The sequence below is a fragment of the Carcharhinus amblyrhynchos genome, chromosome 22 (assembly GCF_965287045.1).
Source record: "Carcharhinus amblyrhynchos chromosome 22, sCarAmb.v2.hapA, whole genome shotgun sequence".
In the NCBI taxonomy this organism is placed as follows: domain Eukaryota; kingdom Metazoa; phylum Chordata; class Chondrichthyes; order Carcharhiniformes; family Carcharhinidae; genus Carcharhinus; species Carcharhinus amblyrhynchos.
In genome coordinates, this window is record NC_137345.1 from 36,904,624 (window position 1) to 36,921,257 (window position 16,634).

At 53.6% G+C, this 16,634-nt stretch overlaps 1 protein-coding gene across 1 annotated transcript in view; it reads right to left on the minus strand.

The window, feature by feature from the left end:
- Positions 1-16,634, minus strand: part of LOC145356781 (uncharacterized) — a 165,081-nt gene that overhangs the window by 58,609 nt on the left and 89,838 nt on the right. Inside the window, exons 39-45 of the mRNA XM_080209647.1 lie at positions 15,655-15,839; positions 13,995-14,052; positions 13,013-13,197; positions 12,325-12,514; positions 11,335-11,519; positions 8,263-8,416; positions 7,244-7,428 (exon numbers count right to left, since the gene is read on the minus strand). Coding sequence (XP_080065773.1) covers positions 7,244-7,428; positions 8,263-8,416; positions 11,335-11,519; positions 12,325-12,514; positions 13,013-13,197; positions 13,995-14,052; positions 15,655-15,839 — 1,142 coding nt within the window. The remainder of the gene's footprint in view (positions 1-7,243; positions 7,429-8,262; positions 8,417-11,334; positions 11,520-12,324; positions 12,515-13,012; positions 13,198-13,994; positions 14,053-15,654; positions 15,840-16,634) is intronic.

A 16,634-nucleotide genomic window follows, 5' to 3' on the forward strand; every position in this document is an offset into this window, starting at 1 on the left:
ACTCGTATTCGCGCAGTGGGTCACACTGACACAGAGGCTCACACTCGTACTCGCGCAGTGGGTCACACTGACACGGAGGGTCACACTCGTATTCGCGCAGTGGGTCACACTGACACGGAGGGTCACACTCGTATTCGCGCAGTGGGTCACACTGACACGGAGGGTCACACTCGTATTCGCGCAGTGGGTCACACTCGCACAGAGGCTCACACTCGTACTCGCGCAGTGGGTCACACTGACACGGAGGGTCACACTCGTACTCGCGCAGTGGGTCACACTGACACGGAGGGTCACACTCGTATTCGCGCAGTGGGTCACACTGACACGGAGGGTCACACTCGTATTCGCGCAGTGGGTCACACTGACACGGAGGGTCACACTCGTATTCGCGCAGTGGGTCACACTCGCACAGAGGCTCACACTCGTACTCGCGCAGTGGGTCACACTCGCACGGAGGCTCACACTCGTACTCGCGCAGTGGGTCACACTGACACGGAGGGTCACACTCGTACTCGCGCAGTGGGTCACACTGACACAGAGGCTCACACTCGCACTCGCGCAGAGGCTCACACTCGTACTCGCGCAGTGGGTCACACTGACACGGAGGCTCTCACTCGTACTCGCGCAGTGGGTCACACTGACACAGAGGCTCACACTCGCACTCGCGCAGAGGCTCACACTCGTACTCGCGCAGTGGGTCACACTGACACGGAGGCTCACACTCGTACTCACGCAGTGGGTCACACTGACACAGAGGCTCACACTCGTACTCGCGCAGTGGGTCACACTCGCACAGAGGCTCACACTCGTACTCGCGCAGTGGGTCACACTGACACGGAGGCTCACACTCGTACTCGCGCAGTGGGTCACACTGACACAGAGGCTCACACTCGTACTCGCACAGTGGGTCACACTCGCACAGAGGCTCACACTCGTACTCGCGCAGTGGGTCACACTCGCACAGAGGCTCACACTCGTACTCGCGCAGTGGGTCACACTGACACGGAGGCTCACACTCGTACTCGCGCAGTGGGTCACACTCGCACAGAGGCTCACACTCGTACTCGCACAGTGGGTCACACTGACACGGAGGCTCACACTCATACTCGCGCAGTGGGTCACACTCGCACAGAGGCTCACACTCGTACTCGTGCAGTGGGTCACACTGACACGGAGGCACACACTCGTACTCGCGCAGTGGGTCACACTGACACGGAGGCTCACACTCGTACTCGCGCAGTGGGTCACACTGACACGGGGGCTCACACTCGTACTCGCGCAGTGGGTCACACTGACACAGAGGCTCACACTCGCACTCGCACAGAGGCTCACACTCGTACTCGCTCAGTGGGTCACACTGACACAGAGGCTCACACTCATACTCGCGCAGTGGGTCACACTGACACAGAGGCTCACACTCGTACTCGCGCAGTGGGTCACACTGACACGGAGGCTCACACTCGTACTCGCACAGTGGGTCACACTGACACAGAGGCTCACACTCATACTCGCGCAGTGGGTCACACTGACACAGAGGCTCACACTCGTACTCGCGCAGTGGGTCACACTGACACGGAGGCTCACACTCATACTCGCGCAGTGGGTCACACTCACACGGAGGCTCACACTCGTACTCGCGCAGTGGGTCACACTCGCACGGAGGCTCACACTCGTACTCGCGCAGTGGGTCACACTGACACAGAGGCTCACACTCGTACTCGCGCAGAGGCTCACACTCGTACTCGCGCAGTGGGTCACACTGACACGGAGGCTCACACTCGTACTCGCGCAGTGGGTAACACTCGCACAGAGGCTCACACTCGTACTCGCGCAGTGGGTCACACTCGTACGGAGGCTCACACTCGTACTCGCGCAGTGGGTCACACTGACACGGAGGCTCACACTCGTACTCGCGCAGTGGGTCACACTCGCACAGAGGCTCACACTCGTACTCGCGCAGTGGGTCACACTGACACGGAGGCTCACACTCGCACTCACGCAGTGGGTCACACTCGCACAGAGGCTCACACTCGTACTCGCGCAGTGGGTCACACTCGCACAGAGGCTCACACTCGTACTCGCGCAGTGGGTCACACTCGCACAGAGGCTCACACTCGTACTCGCGCAGTGGGTCACACTCGCACAGAGGCTCACACTCGTACTCGCGCAGTGGGTCACACTCGCACAGAGGCTCACACTTGTACTCGCGCAGTGGGTCACACTGACACGGAGGCTCACACTCGTACTCACGCAGTGGGTCACACTGACACGGAGGCTCACACTCGTACTCGCGCAGTGGGTCACACTCGCACAGAGGCTCACACTCGTACTCACGCAGTGGGTCACACTGACACGGAGGCTCACACTCGTACTCGCGCAGTGGGTCACACTCGCACAGAGGCTCACACTCGTACTCGCGCAGTGGGTCACACTCTCACAGAGGCTCACACTCGTTCTCGCGCAGTGGGTCACACTCGCACAGAGGCTCACACTCGTACTCGCGCAGTGGGTCACACTGACACGGAGGCTCACACTCGTACTCGCGCAGTGGGTCACACTCGCACAGAGGCTCACACTCGTACTCACGCAGTGGGTCACACTGACACGGAGGCTCACACTCGTACTCGCGCAGTGGGTCACACTCGCACAGAGGCTCACACTCGTACTCGCGCAGTGGGTCACACTGACACGGAGGCTCACACTCGTACTCGCGCAGTGGGTCACACTGACACGGAGGCTCACACTCGTACTCGCGCAGTGGGTCACACTCGCACAGAGGCTCACACTCGTACTCGCGCAGTGGGTCACACTGACACGGAGGCTCACACTCGTACTCGCGCAGTGGGTCACACTCGCACAGAGGCTCACACTCGTACTCGCGCAGTGGGTCACACTGACACGGAGGCTCACACTCGTACTCGCGCAGTGGGTCACACTCGCACAGAGGCTCACACTCGTACTCGCGCAGTGGGTCACACTCGCACAGAGGCTCACACTCGTACTCGCGCAGTGGGTCACACTGACACGGAGGCTCACACTCGTACTCACGCAGTGGGTCACACTGACACAGAGGCTCACACTCGTACTCACGCAGTGGGTCACACTGACACGGAGGCTCACACTCGTACTCACGCAGTGGGTCACACTCGCACAGAGGCTCACACTCGTACTCGCGCAGTGGGTCACACTGACACGGAGGCTCACACTCGTACTCGCGCAGTGGGTCACACTCGCACTCGCGCAGTGGGTCACACTCGCACTCGCGCAGTGGGTCACACTCGCACTCGCGCAGTGTGTCACACTCGCACTCGCGCAGTGGGTCACACTCGCACTCGCGCAGTGGGTCACACTCGCACTCGCGCAGTGGGTCACACTCGCACTCGCGCAGTGGGTCACACTGACACGGAGGCTCACACTCGCACTCGCGCAGTGGGTCACACTCGTACTCGCGCAGTGGGTCACACTCGCACTCGCGCAGTGGGTCACACTCGCACTCGCGCAGTGGGTCACACTGACACGGAGGCTCACACTCGCACTCGCGCAGTGGGTCACACTCGCACTCGCGCAGTGGGTCACACTCGCACTCGCGCAGTGGGTCACACTCGCACTCGCGCAGTGGGTCACACTCGCACTCGCGCAGTGGGTCACACTCGCACTCGCGCAGTGGGTCACACTCGCACTCGCGCAGTGGGTCACACTCGCACTCGCGCAGTGGGTCACACTCGCACTCGCGCAGTGGGTCACACTCGCACTCGCGCAGTGGGTCACACTCGCACTCGCGCAGTGGGTCACACTCGCACTCGCGCAGTGGGTCACACTCGCACTCGCGCAGTGGGTCACACTGACACAGAGGCTCACACTCGTACTCACGCAGTGGGTCACACTCGCACAGAGGCTCACACTCGTACTCGCGCAGTGGGTCACACTCGCACAGAGGCTCACACTCGTACTCGCGCAGTGGGTCACACTCGCACAGAGGCTCACACTCGTACTCGCGCAGTGGGTCACACTCGCACAGAGGCTCACACTCGTACTCGCGCAGTGGGTCACACTCGCACAGAGGCTCACACTCGTACTCGCGCAGTGGGTCACACTCGCACAGAGGCTCACACTCGTACTCGCGCAGTGGGTCACACTCGCACAGAGGCTCACACTCGTACTCGCGCAGTGGGTCACACTCGCACAGAGGCTCACACTCGTACTCACGCAGTGGGTCACACTCGCACAGAGGCTCACACTCGTACTCGCGCAGTGGGTCACACTCGCACAGAGGCTCACACTCGTACTCGCGCAGTGGGTCACACTGACACGGAGGCTCACACTCGTACTCACGCAGTGGGTCACACTGACACGGAGGCTCACACTCGTACTCACGCAGTGGGTCACACTCTCACAGAGGCTCACACTCGTACTCGCGCAGTGGGTCACACTGACACGGAGGCTCACACTCGTACTCACGCAGTGGGTCACACTCTCACAGAGGCTCACACTCGTACTCGCGCAGTGGGTCACACTGACACGGAGGCTCACACTCGTACTCACGCAGTGGGTCACACTGACACGGAGGCTCACACTCATACTCGCGCAGTGGGTCACACTGACACGGAGGCTCACACTCGTACTCACGCAGTGGGTCACACTGACACGGAGGCTCACACTCGCACTCGCGCAGTGGGTCACACTGACACGGAGGCTCACACTCGTACTCGCGCAGTGGGTCACACTCGCACAGAGGCTCACACTCGTACTCGCGCAGTGGGTCACACTCGCACAGAGGCTCACACTCGTACTCGCGCAGTGGGTCACACTCGCACAGAGGCTCACACTCGTACTCGCGCAGTGGGTCACACTCGCACAGAGGCTCACACTCGTACTCGCGCAGTGGGTCACACTCGCACAGAGGCTCACACTCGTACTCACGCAGTGGGTCACACTCGCACAGAGGCTCACACTCGTACTCGCGCAGTGGGTCACACTCGCACAGAGGCTCACACTCGTACTCGCGCAGTGGGTCACACTGACACGGAGGCTCACACTCGTACTCACGCAGTGGGTCACACTGACACGGAGGCTCACACTCGTACTCACGCAGTGGGTCACACTCTCACAGAGGCTCACACTCGTACTCGCGCAGTGGGTCACACTGACACGGAGGCTCACACTCGTACTCACGCAGTGGGTCACACTCTCACAGAGGCTCACACTCGTACTCGCGCAGTGGGTCACACTGACACGGAGGCTCACACTCGTACTCACGCAGTGGGTCACACTGACACGGAGGCTCACACTCATACTCGCGCAGTGGGTCACACTGACACGGAGGCTCACACTCGTACTCACGCAGTGGGTCACACTGACACGGAGGCTCACACTCGCACTCGCGCAGTGGGTCACACTGACACGGAGGCTCACACTCGTACTCGCGCAGTGGGTCACACTGACACGGAGGCTCACACTCGTACTCGCGCAGTGGGTCACACTGACACGGAGGCTCACACTCGTACTCGCGCAGTGGGTCACACTCGCACAGAGGCTCACACTCGTACTCACGCAGTGGGTCACACTCGCACAGAGGCTCACACTCGTACTCACGCAGTGGGTCACACTGACACGGAGGCTCACACTCGTACTCACGCAGTGGGTCACACTGACACGGAGGCTCACACTCGTACTCGCGCAGTGGGTCACACTGACACGGAGGCTCACACTCGTACTCACGCAGTGGGTCACACTCGCACAGAGGCTCACACTCGTACTCGCGCAGTGGGTCACACTGACACGGAGGCTCACACTCGTACTCGCGCAGTGGGTCACACTGACACGGAGGGTCACACTCGTATTCGCGCAGTGGGTCACACTCGCACAGAGGCTCACACTCGTACTCGCGCAGTGGGTCACACTGACACGGAGGGTCACACTCGTATTCGCGTAGTGGGTCACACTCGCACAGAACCTCACACTCGTACTCGCGCAGTGGGTCACACTGACACGGAGGCTCACACTCGTACTCGCGCAGTGGGTCACACTCGCACAGAGGCTCACACTCGTACTCACGCAGTGGGTCACACTGACACGGAGGGTCACACTCGCATTCGCGCAGTGGGTCACACTCGCACAGAGGCTCACACTCGTACTCGCGCAGTGGGTCACACTGACACGGAGGGTCACACTCGTATTTGCGCAGTGGGTCACACTCGCACAGAGGGTCACACTCGCTCACGGAGGGTCGCACTCTCAGATTGTCAGAATCAAACAAACCCAGCCAGTTATCATAAGATTCAGCACAGAGTCACACAGAGCTGGATTAAAACAGTTTAATCTCACTCCCGAAAAGAAAGGACATTAAATCCAGATGTTGCAGCCACACAATGGGTCCTTATCCAAAAACAGAAACATATAGAACATTACAGCACAGCACAGTACAGGCCCTTCGGCCCTCAATGTTGTGCCGAGCTATGTCCAATCCCAAGATCCCCTCCCTATAATTCCGGTGTGCTCCATGTGCCTATCCAATAACCGCTTGAAAGTTCCTAAAGTGTCCGACTCCACTATCACAGCAGGCAGTCTATTCCACACCCCAACTGCTCTCTGAGTAAAGAATCTACCTCAGACATCCCTCCTATATCCCCCACCGTAAACCTTATAGTTACACCCTAGTAACAGCTACATCCACCCGAGGAAATAGTCTCTGCACGTCCACTGTATCAATCCTCTCATCATCTTATAAACCTCTATTAAATTGCCTCTCATCCTCCTCTGCTCTAAAGAGAAAAGCCCCAGCTCCCTCAACCTTTCCTCATAAGATCCACCCTCCAAACCAGGCAGCATCCTGGTAAATCTCCTCTGCACTCTCTCCAATGCTTCCACATCCTTCTTATAGTGAGGTGACCAGAAGTGAACACAATATTCCAAATGTGGTCTCACCAAGGTCCGGTATAGTTGCAGCATAGCCCCACGGCTCTTAAACTCAAACCCCCGCTAATAAACACTAACACACTATAAGCCTTCTTCACGGCTCTATCCACTTGAGTGGCAACATTCAGAGATCTGTGGATATGAACCCCAAGATCTCTCTGTCCCTCCACATTCCTTAGAACCCTGCCGTTGACCCTGTAATCTGCATTCAAGTTTGTCCTACCAAAATGAATCACCTTGCACTTATCAGGGTTAAACTCCATCTGCACTGTGTACACAGTGTGTGGGGTGTGTACACAGTGTGTGCATTGTGTACACAGTCTCTTACCCTTCTTTCTCCTGGCGCTGAGCTGCTTCCTCCTGTTGAGACACCAGCCGATCCTGGGCCTCCTGGAGATCCTGTTGGATCTGCTGCAGCCGTGTCTCCAGCTCCTGATTGGTCAGTTTGAGCGCCTGGTTCTCAGTGATGGCCTCGTCCTGTTTCCTGCGCAGAGAGACAAGCTCCGCCTCTAACTGGGAGGAGCAACACACAAACACAACACATTCAATCCCCAATGGGAAGACCATCACTAATTAACACTGAAACATTCACATTCCTGGGCCTCTGGTGTACGTCCCAGTCTCTGTTTTCCCGTTTTCTCTCCATCAGTGGAGTGGGGATGAGTTGCAGGATCTGGGAAATTGTGCTCATTTCCCAAGCTCACACCACTGAGACACAAGAGAAAAATTCTCACTAAGAATTACACTAAATGCATATTGCAAACCATCCTTTGCTACACTCTCTATCTCTCAGTTCTCGAGATCATTCTCCTGATCTCTCAGCCTCGCTCTCACTCTTTCCATCTCTGACCCTCTCTCTCTTCCTCAGTTCTTTTCAAACTCTTTTAACCGCCCTCCCTGCTCTGCCCCCCGTCCCCCCAATCAGACTCTCATTCGGAGAGTGCTGCAGGATACAGTTCCTTGTTTCCTCATTAATTTCCAAAACCCACTCCTCTCTACAATCTAATGGGAAGATCAGGAATCTCCGGGTTATTATCCAAGGATTGGTTATTCTGTCTATTAGACATCCCAGAGTTTGTGTTTTTACCTTTCCCGGAGGTGGAAGTGACACCGAGTGAGACATGAACCAGGTGACAGTCGGTCTCTGATCCCCAGGGGGTTTGAGTCTGACTGGGACGCTTTGTCTCTCTGGTTTATGAGGGGGGTCAGAGTGTCTCTGTGGAGACTGACAGCAATGGGTGAACCAGTTGCTGCAGGACTGAGGCCTTCCTGCTGCTCTGACAGTGGAGAAGCCTCGATCCTAGGCCCAGCTACCTCTCTGATTGTCTCTGCTGCTCCGTCTCTTACTGAAGTTTCTGTTTCTTCACTGGTCCCATCTACATCATCGCTTGTCGCCATGGTCACATCCTGACCCTCGACCCTCAGGTGAAGGAGCCCAGGATCCTCTCCCTGGGGGGTTTTGTGAGTCACACGGCGTCGGATGGAGCGAGTTCGCTGAAGTCTGTGGAGCAGGAATGATGGAGGGAGAGCAACATTACTCTGTGTACGTATGTAAAATAGAAAAACAGTCTATACCCAAAAAGGAACATGCTCCACATGTGCAGTTAAATAACCCTGGTCAACAAATGAGGCAAGAGACTGGATTCAGCTAAAATATAAAGAAAACTGCACATCCAGAAATCTGAGAAAGTGGGACAGGGATTGAAGGAAAGGATTAGAAAAGGAAGAGATAAAGGGTAGGATCTTGTCGAGTTGTCACGCCTCCTCCCAGTGGCAGGCAGGTGGATGACCCACTCAAACAATCCGGGGAAAGTCACTGAGCCTCGGGCTAATCAGGCAGTGACGAGGCCAGCAGTGATCTTCCCCCACAATCAGGACCCCAGGGCCAAAAGTCTCGCCTACCGAAATCGGTAAGCCAATCAGAAGGCAGCAGTTTTGTGCTCAAAAGCATCAATATGGAGGCCGTGTTTACTGAAAGGACAACCCTGGCATCCCGGGACTGCGGAGCGACTCACATCACATAGCGTGGGGGCAGGATTTCTACAGTGGGACATAAAGGGAGAGGGGCCTGGGGAGCCCGACAGCAAGCAGGGGCGGGGTGGGGCGGGGGCGGGGAGGTTGGGAAGGGGGGTGTGGGTAGGGGATGGTAGGGGAGGTGGTGGTGGCGGGGGGTGGATGGTGGGGAGAGTGGGTGGTGAGGTGAGTGGGTGGTGGGCGGAAGGCACTCCCAGCATTCCCTTTTTAATGACAAGTCCCACAATAAGGTGCTGAGTATCTTTGATCCATGTCCACACCCCTGGGAGGTTTTAACTGTGGTACACCCCACCGTGCAACAGGCCCACCTACAGCTGGGTTAACACCAGCAGCAAGGTCTGAGGACATTAAGTGGTCATTCATTGGCCAATTAATGGTCACCGTTGGTGACAGTGAGTGAAACTGAGCACCAGCCTTCCCACCCAGAACGTAATCCCAGTGGAGATGAGTTCCAGTACAACCCTGTCCAACCAAATTAATGATCCATCTCAGCTTAAAGCTCGTCAGCAGAGAGGGTAAAATAACTCCTGAGAGGCCAGTGTCCCTTCGCCAGAATGGATTTATTTCCAGTGGTTTGCAGTATTCAGACAGCTACTTCCCAGCTCAAAATATTCACCCCCCAGTGCCAGTGACTCAGACACTCCACATTACATCCCTCTGTCCCGTTCCCCCTTGTTGGGCAGTTTAAACAGGCCTAGGTGAGGGAGCTCATATTCCAGCAGCTCCAACTCATGGACCTCAGTGAAATTATTACAGGGAGCAGGGAATTCTTTAGAAATTTAGCATGGCCAATCCACCTAACCAGCGCATCTTTCCAACCCAAAGAGTCACTCCAGGAACATCAAAACTAACAGGAAAAGTTTTCATTCAGCTGGCAATGTGACTCCATTAGACTCAGATACAGGTGAGAGCCTGACAACCAATATGGAAAAGGCTGATGAGCTCCATGAGGATTTTGTATAAGTTTCCAACGGAGAGGAAACGGATTGAATTTCACAGAGGGAAGGGAATCCGGAAATACATTAACCTGAGGAGCTGATTGGATGAAGTGCTGAGTGACTGGTATGTGTGAGAGGCTCCCTGTGTGGAACACTCACTCCATCACTGTCCCTGTGTAATTCAACTCATAACTTGCTGCAGTTTCTGCTCCGGGGGTGGTGGCTGAGAGAGATTGGAGGATAAAGCAGTGAAGAATGTGTGTCCTGGCAAAGGAGCTGGAAATGTGTGTGTGCCATTTGTTGTGAAGTTGGGTTTATAGAGATGTAAAGAATGAAGTGTACTAAAAAGGAGAAAAACAGGGTGTGGTCCCTTTAAAAGCTGGTTTGGTGCTCAATGCTGGAATGTTTAAATACACGATACATAGATTGCAACAACTGTAACTAGGGCCAAGCATCAGGATTACCTTGGTAACAGGATTTGCAGTCAGTTGCATTTTGCTAGCCTATCAGTTTAAAGAAGACACTCAGCTAAAGGGAACCTATCAAATTTTAATCTGCTGTTGATTTCAGCATTAAACCACTCCTGATGTAGAAAATGTATAGGTTATCAGGATTATGAAATAGGAATTCCACTCCTGCTTCAGGGACTCCTGTTCAGTTAGTGAGTTCTACTGAGGACCAGCACAGAAGGCCATCTCTACAGCGGTTCTCCATCCTGCCAGCTAAAAGAGAATTCTCCATCTGTCTAACAACAGGATGTCAAGTCAGAAAGATCTTACAGACAGAAGAATCACCAGAAAAACTCAAAGCTTCCAAACCATCAGAACTGGTTGTTTATATTTTTTGAGAGTGACTAAGGTTCTGTTATTACTGTGTTGGTTCTGAATGATCCTTATCTTTATCTGAACAGTATTTCAGTCAAACCAATCTTTAATTAAAATATTACTTGTTTTGTTAAAGTTCCAGTTGGTTAAAAATAAAGTAACTTATTAATTATTCACTTAAAGCGAGTGTCAGAGCTTTATGTTAATGAGCCTCTAAACATTAATGTAGAATGGTTAACACACCTTCCCAAACACTTTTACCAGATTACAAAGCACAGTAAAGTAACCTTTGTGTCGTAACACATTGGACTGGAGGATACAGGGATGGAGAATGACTGAGATGAGCAAACACTCCATGGGACACAACACCTCCCGGGGATATCTTACCATTCTTTCTCCTGGCGCTGAGCTACCTCCTCCTGTTGCTGTTTACACAGTGTGCGGGGCATGCACACGCTGCACAGGGTGTGTGCACGGTGCATGGGGTGTGTACACAGCGCAGGATGTGTATACAGCATGTGCATTGTGTACACAGTGTGAGGGGCGTGTACACAGTGTGTGGGATGTGTACACAGTGTGTGGGGTGCGTACACAGTGTGTGCATCGTGTACACAGTCTCTTACCCTTCTTTCTCCTGGTGCTGAGCTGCTTCCTCCTGTTGAGACACCAGCCGATCCTGGGCCTCCTGGAGATCCTGTTGGATCTGCTGCAGCCGTGTCTCCAGCTCCTGATTGGTCAGTTTGAGCGTCTGGTTCTCAGTGATGGCCTCGTCCTGTTTCCTGCGCAGAGAGACAAGCTCCGCCTCTAACTGGGAGGAGCAACACACAAACACAACACATTCAATCCCCAATGGGAAGACCATCACTAATTAACACTGAAACATTCACATTCCTGGGCCTCTGGTGTACGTCCCAGTCTCTGTTTTCCCGTTTTCTCTCCATCAGTGGAGTGGGGATGAGTTGCAGGATCTGGGAAATTGTGCTCATTTCCCAAGCTCACACCACTGAGACACAAGAGAAAAATTCTCACTAAGAATTACACTAAATGCATATTGCAAACCACCCTTTGCTACACTCTCTATCTCTCAGTTCTCGAGATCATTCTCCTGATCTCTCAGCCTCGCTCTCACTCTTTCCATCTCTGACTCTCTCTCTCTTCCTCAGTTCTTTTCAAACTCTTTTAACCGCCCTCCCTGCTCTGCCCCCGTCCCCCCAATCAGACTCACATTCGGAGAGTGCTGCAGGATCCAGTTCCTTGTTTCCTCATTAATTTCCAAAACCCACTCCTCCCAACAATCTAATGGGAAGATCAGGAATCTCCGGGTTATTATCCAAGGATTGGTTATTCTGTCTATTAGACATCCCAGAGTTTGTGTTTTTACCTTTCCCGGAAGGTGGAAGTGACACCGAGTGAGACATGAACCAGGTGACAGTCGGTCTCTGATCCCCAGGGGGTTTGAGTCTGACTGGGACGCTTTGTCTCTCTGGTTTATGAGGGTGGGGGGTCAGAGTGTCTCTGTGGAGACTGACAGCAATGGGTGAACCAGTTGCTGCAGGACTGAGGCCTTCCTGCTGCTCTGACAGTGGAGAAGCCTCGATCCTAGGCCCAGCTACCTCTCTGATTGTCTCTGCTGCTCCGTCTCTTGCTGAAGTTGTTTCTGTTTCTTCACTGGTCCCATCTACATCATCGCTTGTCGCCACGGTAACATCCTGACCCTCGACCCTCAGGTGAGGGAGCCCAGGATCCTCTCCCTGGGGGGTTTTGCGAGTCACACGGCGTCGGATGGAGCGAGTTCGCTGAAGTCTGTGGAGCAGGAATGATGGAGGGAGAGCAACATTACTCTGTGTTCAACAGGAATGACTGGAATAGCACAATTACTGTCAGTATTCAGTTCAGTAACGGGGAGGGAAGGAGAGGGAGAGAGAGGGAGGGAGAGAGGGATGGAGAGGGGAAGGAGGGGAAGGAAGGGAATTTCAGTGCGATTCTGAACTCTGAGTGACAGGAAAGGAGGTAAAGGAGGTGACAAAGATAAAGAGTTTTTATATAACACATTTTACAATCGAAGCGGATGTGCCAAGGTTCCAGATTATATAAATCACAGAATCATAGAAATGTACAGCACAGAATGAGGCCATTCAGCACTTTGAGTCCATACTGACCAACAGTGTGTCGGCATGTACACAACGCATGGGGTGTGTAGGCACTACATAGTGTGCGGGGTGCATGTGTGGCACATGGGTTGAACGCACAGCGCACGGGGTGTGTACACAGTGTGTGCAGGGTGTGTACACAGTCTCTTACCCTTCTTTCTCCTGGCGCTGAGCTGCTTCCTCCTGTTGAGACACCAGCCGATCCTGGGCCTCCTGGAGATCCTGTTGGATCTGCTGCAGCCGTGTCTCCAGCTCCTGATTGGTCAGTTTGAGCGCCTGGTTCTCAGTGATGGCCTCGTCCTGTTTCCTGCGCAGAGAGACAAGCTCCGCCTCTAACTGGGAGGAGCAACACACAAACACAACACATTCAATCCCCAAATCAAATCCTCATCAAATGTATTCTTAACCAGCTCTATTTATCCCCATCTCTCTGCCTCTCTGATATCTCTGTCCCAGTCTGTTTCTCTCTCTCTCACATTCACACCTTTCCACTCTTTCTTTCTCTCCACTCCTCTATCAGAATCTATTCACTGACGCGCTCTTGTGCTGAAGGATTCAGCCTCTCCCCCCCACCCTTCCACCCCCGCAGCTCCCCCACCCAATTCACCCCCCAACACCCACCAGTCCTGATGGGAAGCAGTGAGCATTCACTGTCTGAACCCAGTGATGGTTCAGGCCCCCTCACTGCTCTCCCTCTGGCTACCATCCTTTATTCATTCCTGGGACATGGGCGTCACTGGCTGCCAGTATTTATTGCCCATCCCTAGTTGCCCGTGGAGGGCAGTTAAGAGTTACCCACATCACTGTGGCTCTGGAGTCACATGTAGGCCAGACCGGGTAAGGACGGCAGATTTCCTTCCCTAATGGACATTAGTGAACCAGAGGGATTTATCCGACAATCGGCAATGGTTTCATGGTCATCAGTAGATTCTTAATTCCAAATAATTTTTATTGAATTCAAATTCCACCGTCTGCCGCAGTGGGATTCCAATGTGGGTCCCCAGAACAGTAGCTGAGTTTCTGGATTAATAGTTTAGCGATAATACCACAAGGCCATCACTATGTCCCAGATCTCACCCTCAGACACACACGGACTGGGATTCAATCACTCCCTTTTCCCTGCTGTGTCCTACCTGTAGAACAGCTTCATCGGAACGCCGTCCCTCACTGCCGGGAGATTGATCCCGCTCGCTGTAATCAAACCAGAGAATCAGACAGACAGGGAGAGAGAGTCAGTGACAGCGACAGATGGAAGGATCACTGGAGACATTCATTGTGAGAATTCCTCACTCACCAACACCTCAATCCCAAATCCCAGAGCAGCTTCCCACTTTCCTCAGTTCAGTGTGACGAGCGTGGATGCAGCATGCGGTGCGGATGTGTAGCGTGCAGTCCACAGTGTGCAGCTCGTATACGCAGTGTGCAGTGTGTGTACGCAGTGTGTGTACGCAGTGTGTGAAACATGTGAACTGTTTTCCTAAAATTCATTCATGTGATGTGGTTGCCGTTTGCCAGGGCAATACATGTATTACCCATCCTGAATTCCCTATGAGGTGGTGGTGGTGAGCTGCCTTCTTGATCTGTCACAGTCCATGAGGTGTAGGTGCTCCCACAGTGCTGTTAGAGAGGGAGTTCCAGGATTTTGATCCAGTGACAGTGAAGGAACGGCGATATATTTCCAATTCAGGATGGTGAGTGAGCTGAACTGAAACTTCCAGGGGTTCCCATGTATCTGCTGCCCTAGTCCTTCAAGATGGAAGTGGTCTTGGGTTTGGAAGGTGCTGTCTAAGGAGCCTTGGTGAGTTCCTGCAGTGTATTTTGTAGATGGTACACACGGCTGCCACTGTTCCTCAGTGACGAAGGGGGTGAATGTTTGTGAATGGGGAGCCAATCAAGTGGCTGCTTTATTCTGGATGGTGTTGAGTTTTTTGGGTGTTGGAGCTGTGCCCATTAAGGGAAGTGGAGAGAATTCCATCACACTCCTGACTCATGCCATATAGATGGTGGTCAGGTTTTGGGGAGTCAGGAGATGAGTTACTCGCTGCAGGATTCCCAGCCTCTGTCCTGCTCTGGTAGCCACAGTATTTATTTGGCTAGTTCAGTTTCTGGTCTATGGTAATCCTCAGGATGTTGATGGTGGGAGATTCAGCGATGGTAATGTTATTGAATGTTAAGGGGCAATGGGTAGATTGTTCTTGGAGATTGTCTTTGCCTGGCACTGGTGCAGTGTGAGTGTTTGCTCAGTTACATGTTTTATATCTTGGGTCTATACAGAGATGATGCTGCTTTCTGTGTGTGTAACAGATTTTATTAACTGTGTTTTCACATATCTGCTCCATGTTTCTAGATCTTTCTACATTTTACTTCCCTTTCTCTACATCCTACACCCAGGCTAAACTAATCAACAAAGTCAGCATCCATCGTAAACAGACTGATATAAGCAAACGCAGGACAACTGAACACCACGTACAGTGCTGTGTATGTATACAGTATGTGTACACAGCATACGGGGTGTGTCTGCAGCATGCAGGTCTTACATATGCAGCACGCGAGGCGTGTGCATGCAATATGCGGGGTACATAGTGTGCTGTGTGGAGTGTGCATGCAGTGTGCGGTCGTGTATGCAGTGTGTAGGGTGCACACAGCGCGCGGGGCATGCACACAGGACGTGGGGTGTACACACGGTGCGCGAGGTGGGCACACAGTGCGCAGGGTGCGTACACAGTGTGTGGAGTGAGCGCACAGTGTGTGGGGTGCGTACACAGTGTGTGTATTGTGTACACAGTCTCTTACCCTTCTTTCTCCTGGCGCTGAGCTGCTTCCTCCTGTTGAGACACCAGCCGATCCTGGGCCTCCTGGAGATCCTGTTGGATCTGCTGCAGCCGTGTCTCCAGCTCCTGATTGGTCAGTTTGAGTGCCTGGTTCTCAGTGATGGCCTCGTCCTGTTTCCTGCGCAGAGAGACAAGCTCCGCCTCTAACTGGGAGGAGCAACACACAAACACAACACATTCAATCCCCAATGGGAAGACAACATTCACAAAATGTGCATTGTAAAGTTTACAATGTGATCCACATTTCTGGAACTCTCTCCCACTCCAGTTCCGCTCTTTGGATGGATTTTTATTCACAAGTTTGCTGAGCAGAAACCTGATCTTTCTAATTTCCTGCCCACACTTCAGGTTGTTGGTCTGCAGGGATTGGCTGGATTAGGTTCCGGGGTGCGTGACCCCAGAATGAGTGAGGAGGATGCCAGGCGGGGAGGCAGGATGGGGGGAGGACCTCCCTCAGGGCTCCCCATCTCTGTCCAAAACTTTTAAACCAACAACAACCATTAAAAAATCCCTCTGGCTCCACACCCCACATCCTGCCACCTCTCCACATGCCCCTCATAAAACATTCAAGCTAACATTTGCTGCTGTACCCACCCCCAATGTCCCTCATACCTTCAATGCTAACCTTTCACTCACCCCCATGACCCTTCATTGACCCCATGCCAACTTAGTGCCATCTCATGTCAAACCTTGTTCCCCACCCACCGGCCTTCGCTCTTGCACCCACTTTGCCAGCTCACTTGATATCCACCATGGTTCTGGGACCCTCACTCTTTGTGATTTTTATAAATGACCTGGATGAGGAAGTGGAGGGGTGGGTTGGTAAGTTTGCTGATGACACAAAGGTTGGAGGTGTTGTGGATAGTTTGGAGGGATGTCAGAAATTGCAACGAGACATAGATAGGATGCAAGACTGGGCGGAGAAGTGGCAGATGGACTTCA